This window comes from Seriola lalandi, unplaced genomic scaffold, assembly GCF_002814215.2.
Source record: "Seriola lalandi dorsalis isolate HSWRI2012SDOR001 ecotype SW California unplaced genomic scaffold, Sedor1 jcf7180002054767, whole genome shotgun sequence".
NCBI classification, from domain to species: Eukaryota; Metazoa; Chordata; class Actinopteri; order Carangiformes; family Carangidae; genus Seriola; species Seriola lalandi.
Window position 1 is genome coordinate 1,302,932 of NW_019525320.1, and position 3,354 is coordinate 1,306,285.

General features: G+C 44.4%; 1 protein-coding gene across 1 annotated transcript in view; it reads left to right on the forward strand.

The window, feature by feature from the left end:
* Positions 1–471: 471 nt before the first annotated feature.
* cttnbp2nlb (CTTNBP2 N-terminal like b) overlaps positions 472–3,354 on the forward strand; it is a 17,857-nt gene continuing 14,974 nt past the window's right edge. Inside the window, exons 1-2 of the mRNA XM_023425077.2 lie at positions 472–589; positions 3,209–3,316. Coding sequence (XP_023280845.1) covers positions 584–589; positions 3,209–3,316 — 114 coding nt within the window. The 5' untranslated portion in view covers positions 472–583. The remainder of the gene's footprint in view (positions 590–3,208; positions 3,317–3,354) is intronic.

Genomic DNA, 3,354 nt, shown 5'->3' on the forward strand with positions numbered 1-3,354 from the left:
CCCTCGACTGAGCTGCAGGGCCACAGGCCACAGAGTGTGTTGTGATGCTGTCATTTGGCCATCAAGAGGAACCACTACACTGTGTAAGACGATGCAAGTCCTCTTCCCCGCAAGTGTCAGTGTTCTGGGGAAATAACCGGTTCTACGAGTTTTTTAAGTAAGCCTACGGATTGTGTTTGAAGGAACAAATTCGCAATTTGATTTTTTTTTTTAAGTTAAAACTACTACTACAACAACATATCTGAAGTAGTAAAGCTGTACATTCAATTTGCAATTAGGGCAAATCTCCACATACAAGGCTGACGCTGGGACACACTGCTGTGTCTGAAACAAAGAGGTTTATCCCCACAGCCTCGGGAACGCCCTTATCCCCGCCCCCTAAAAGACGAACCCGCCAGCTATTGGTCAGATTGCTGCACTACGCCCCTCTGATTGGCTGGCACCCTCGTCATTGAACGTCTGTTGTTCGCACTCGCCTTTCTCGGAGCAGGAGTGCCTGTGACAGTGGACTGCTTTGATTCATGTCGCTGTGGAGCCTCATTTTTGGATTGGGAGAACAATTAATGAACATAGAACAGAGCGTATGAAGGTATGTTTTTTTTTTTTTTCTGATTACGGAAGGTTGTGGTAATATTTGTTTCTGGCCTCCAGGAATTCAATCTCCAATCTGTTGCGGCTTTTTAGTTAGAAACCAAAATGCAAAACTCCAGGTCTCTGCTTCATCTGATATTTGCTCGTACTATATATGGGGCTTTGCCATTTCTGGTTATCTGAAACTTTACTGCCACAAACTACACAGGACTTTATTCTAAATGGCAAAGCCAAAATTATGTGTAGATAAATCGTAGATAATAGCAACACTCGCTGAGATCCAGGGGTCTTATGTTGAGTTGATTTTCAGGCTAATGGGTGTGAGTACTTTAGTCCTATTGATGCAGTATTGATTTCACCATCATCACTGCAGGAAATCTATATACATGATAGCTAATTTAATGTTCTTGGGATGTTTGCGACACATAGCAATTGAATGTTGCCAGCACGGAAAATAGTGACAGCCCCTTGTGCCAGACAAAGGCCCAGGACGGCAGGTGGATCCTCTGCTGTTCCTGAGCAACCACTGCGATCAGTTATTGCTTTGAACACACTGAGCGGTCTGATCCTGCAGGCTGGAGACATTAGCGCATGGCCCTTCCTGGTTTCACAGCCAACATGAGTAAAGTTCAACCCAGACTTTGTTTTGTTACCTGAGAGAAATGATTGCAAAGGAAAAAAAAAAAAAAACAGGGTGAGGAAACAATGAACTGTCTGTACAATACACACAGAGGCAGGGTGGGGGGGTGGGGGGAACACTCACCACAGATCAGTGTTGTCAAATTACCTGTTATATGCTTCTATATTGACCTGTAAATCTGGCATGAATGTAACATCTCATGACAAGACCATTCAAATATTTACACTGGCCTGTTATTAGCTCGACTACCAAAAGCCAAACTGCAACAACACCGCCACTTGAAACTTTGCGGGCTACGGAGTGGGATTCAGGGATTTGCTCTTGAGTGATGATTCCCGTGGTGTGGGCATCCCTGGAATGTTGGAGTGATTTTCCATGGGAGCTGATTCACAGATATCAGGTGACACATAGTGAGTTTGGCCTACATTGACAGCCACCAGCTCAAACACACACTAATATCGAAACTAAACTAACTATAATATCAATATGTGTGTGTGTGGTTTGGCAGGACAGGAAACCAGCCTTGCAATACATGTCAAGTTAGTAGCCAGTAAATAACTTACTGATTCACACTTTGTTGCTTTGCTGTGAATGTGCGGTGAGCCACAGAGTGCACCGAGGAATTTTCGTTGGAGACACTTAAAATGTTCTGGGACGCTGCTGCAAGAAAGTAAACAGCACCCTTGAGATGCAACCTTGGTTGGCAGTGGGCAGGAGAGGAGAGCTTTGTTTAAAGTGAAGATGAGGGCAGTTGCTTTAACTTTTAATAGAGGCTGGGGTGAGAAATCAAAAGGAAAAACTTGGGTGGAGTAACATACAGCAACAATTGCAGATGCTTCTGTAGAGATCACGAGGGGTCACTGAGAGGTTTGATGGGCGTGAAAATTATAAGAATCACAAGCTATGGCTTTTGCTGTGGTGATCTCAACTCAGCTGATCAACTATAGATTTGGGACCCACGTGACAGTCAGCACTCGCCAACATCATCATCATCAAAACACCCAGTGAGGGAATGTCTTTTGGAAGAAATCCCTCAGAGACTTGTAGAGTCTATGCTGAGGAGCAGTGAAGCTGTTCTGGTAGCTGGTGGTTGACTTTACTGAAATACTAAATGTTGGGTTTTTGCTTTAATTTGACAGCAAGTATACATTATGCAGACTACAAAACCCTTAAGGCGTCCTGCACTGAGCTTTGTTACTTGTCAGTTAGTTTATTCTTGATGTGAGGAGTGAGAGACAGGCTGATCATTATGGCCTCTGTTATCTGGCTTCACAGCTTGCACATAACTTGTCAAACACGTGATTAACACAGCCACGCTAACACAGCACTGAGGATAACCTGACAGCGACCTCGCCCCTACTTTAAGAGATGAAGTCAGTGTTTTGTCATCTTCTTCATTTTGCGAATGATGACGTCAGCTGTGTGAAGAGTGTTATGTCTGGTCGCTATGACTAGACTGGACCCAGCCGATGAATCAGAGGACACAGAGGATGGAGGTTGGGATGGCTAATCCCTCACAAGTCTATGCCACATTAGATGTTTCAAAGAGTCACATTCGCCTGATAGTCTTCAGATGGCATTGAACCTCTTGATAGATGGTACTGAAGCAGAGCAGGCAACTGTCCTCAGTCCCTTAGCAACTTAACATGCAGATATGCTAATGACTTCCTGTTTATAACCCTGAGCACAACCCAGTGAGGCCACAGATGGGACCCCAAGTCCCATCCTATATCAGCTCTGTCCCTCCAGTAACTGCTATTCTGCAAATAAATCCCTTTGCAATACCCGAAGCATTCGTGTCTTATGTATTGATAGATCATTCTGATTGCATTTTATGCTAATTTGTTTCTTTTATATAATAAAAGCAGATTTGCAAAAGCAGGCATGGTATCATGTTTATCTGTTCCAGTAAGAATATCTCTTTCTTCTTTCCCTGTGTTCCTCCCTCTCTCTCTCTCTCTCTGTCTCTGTCGTCAGGAGGAGAAAATGAATGTGGAGGCTCTGAGCAGAGCAGAGCTGCTGACTCTCCTCAGTATCTTGGAGGGAGAGCTGGAGGCCCAGGATGTGGTCATACACACCCTCAGGGTGAGTTGGACACTACAACTTAGAGACACAAACCCCCC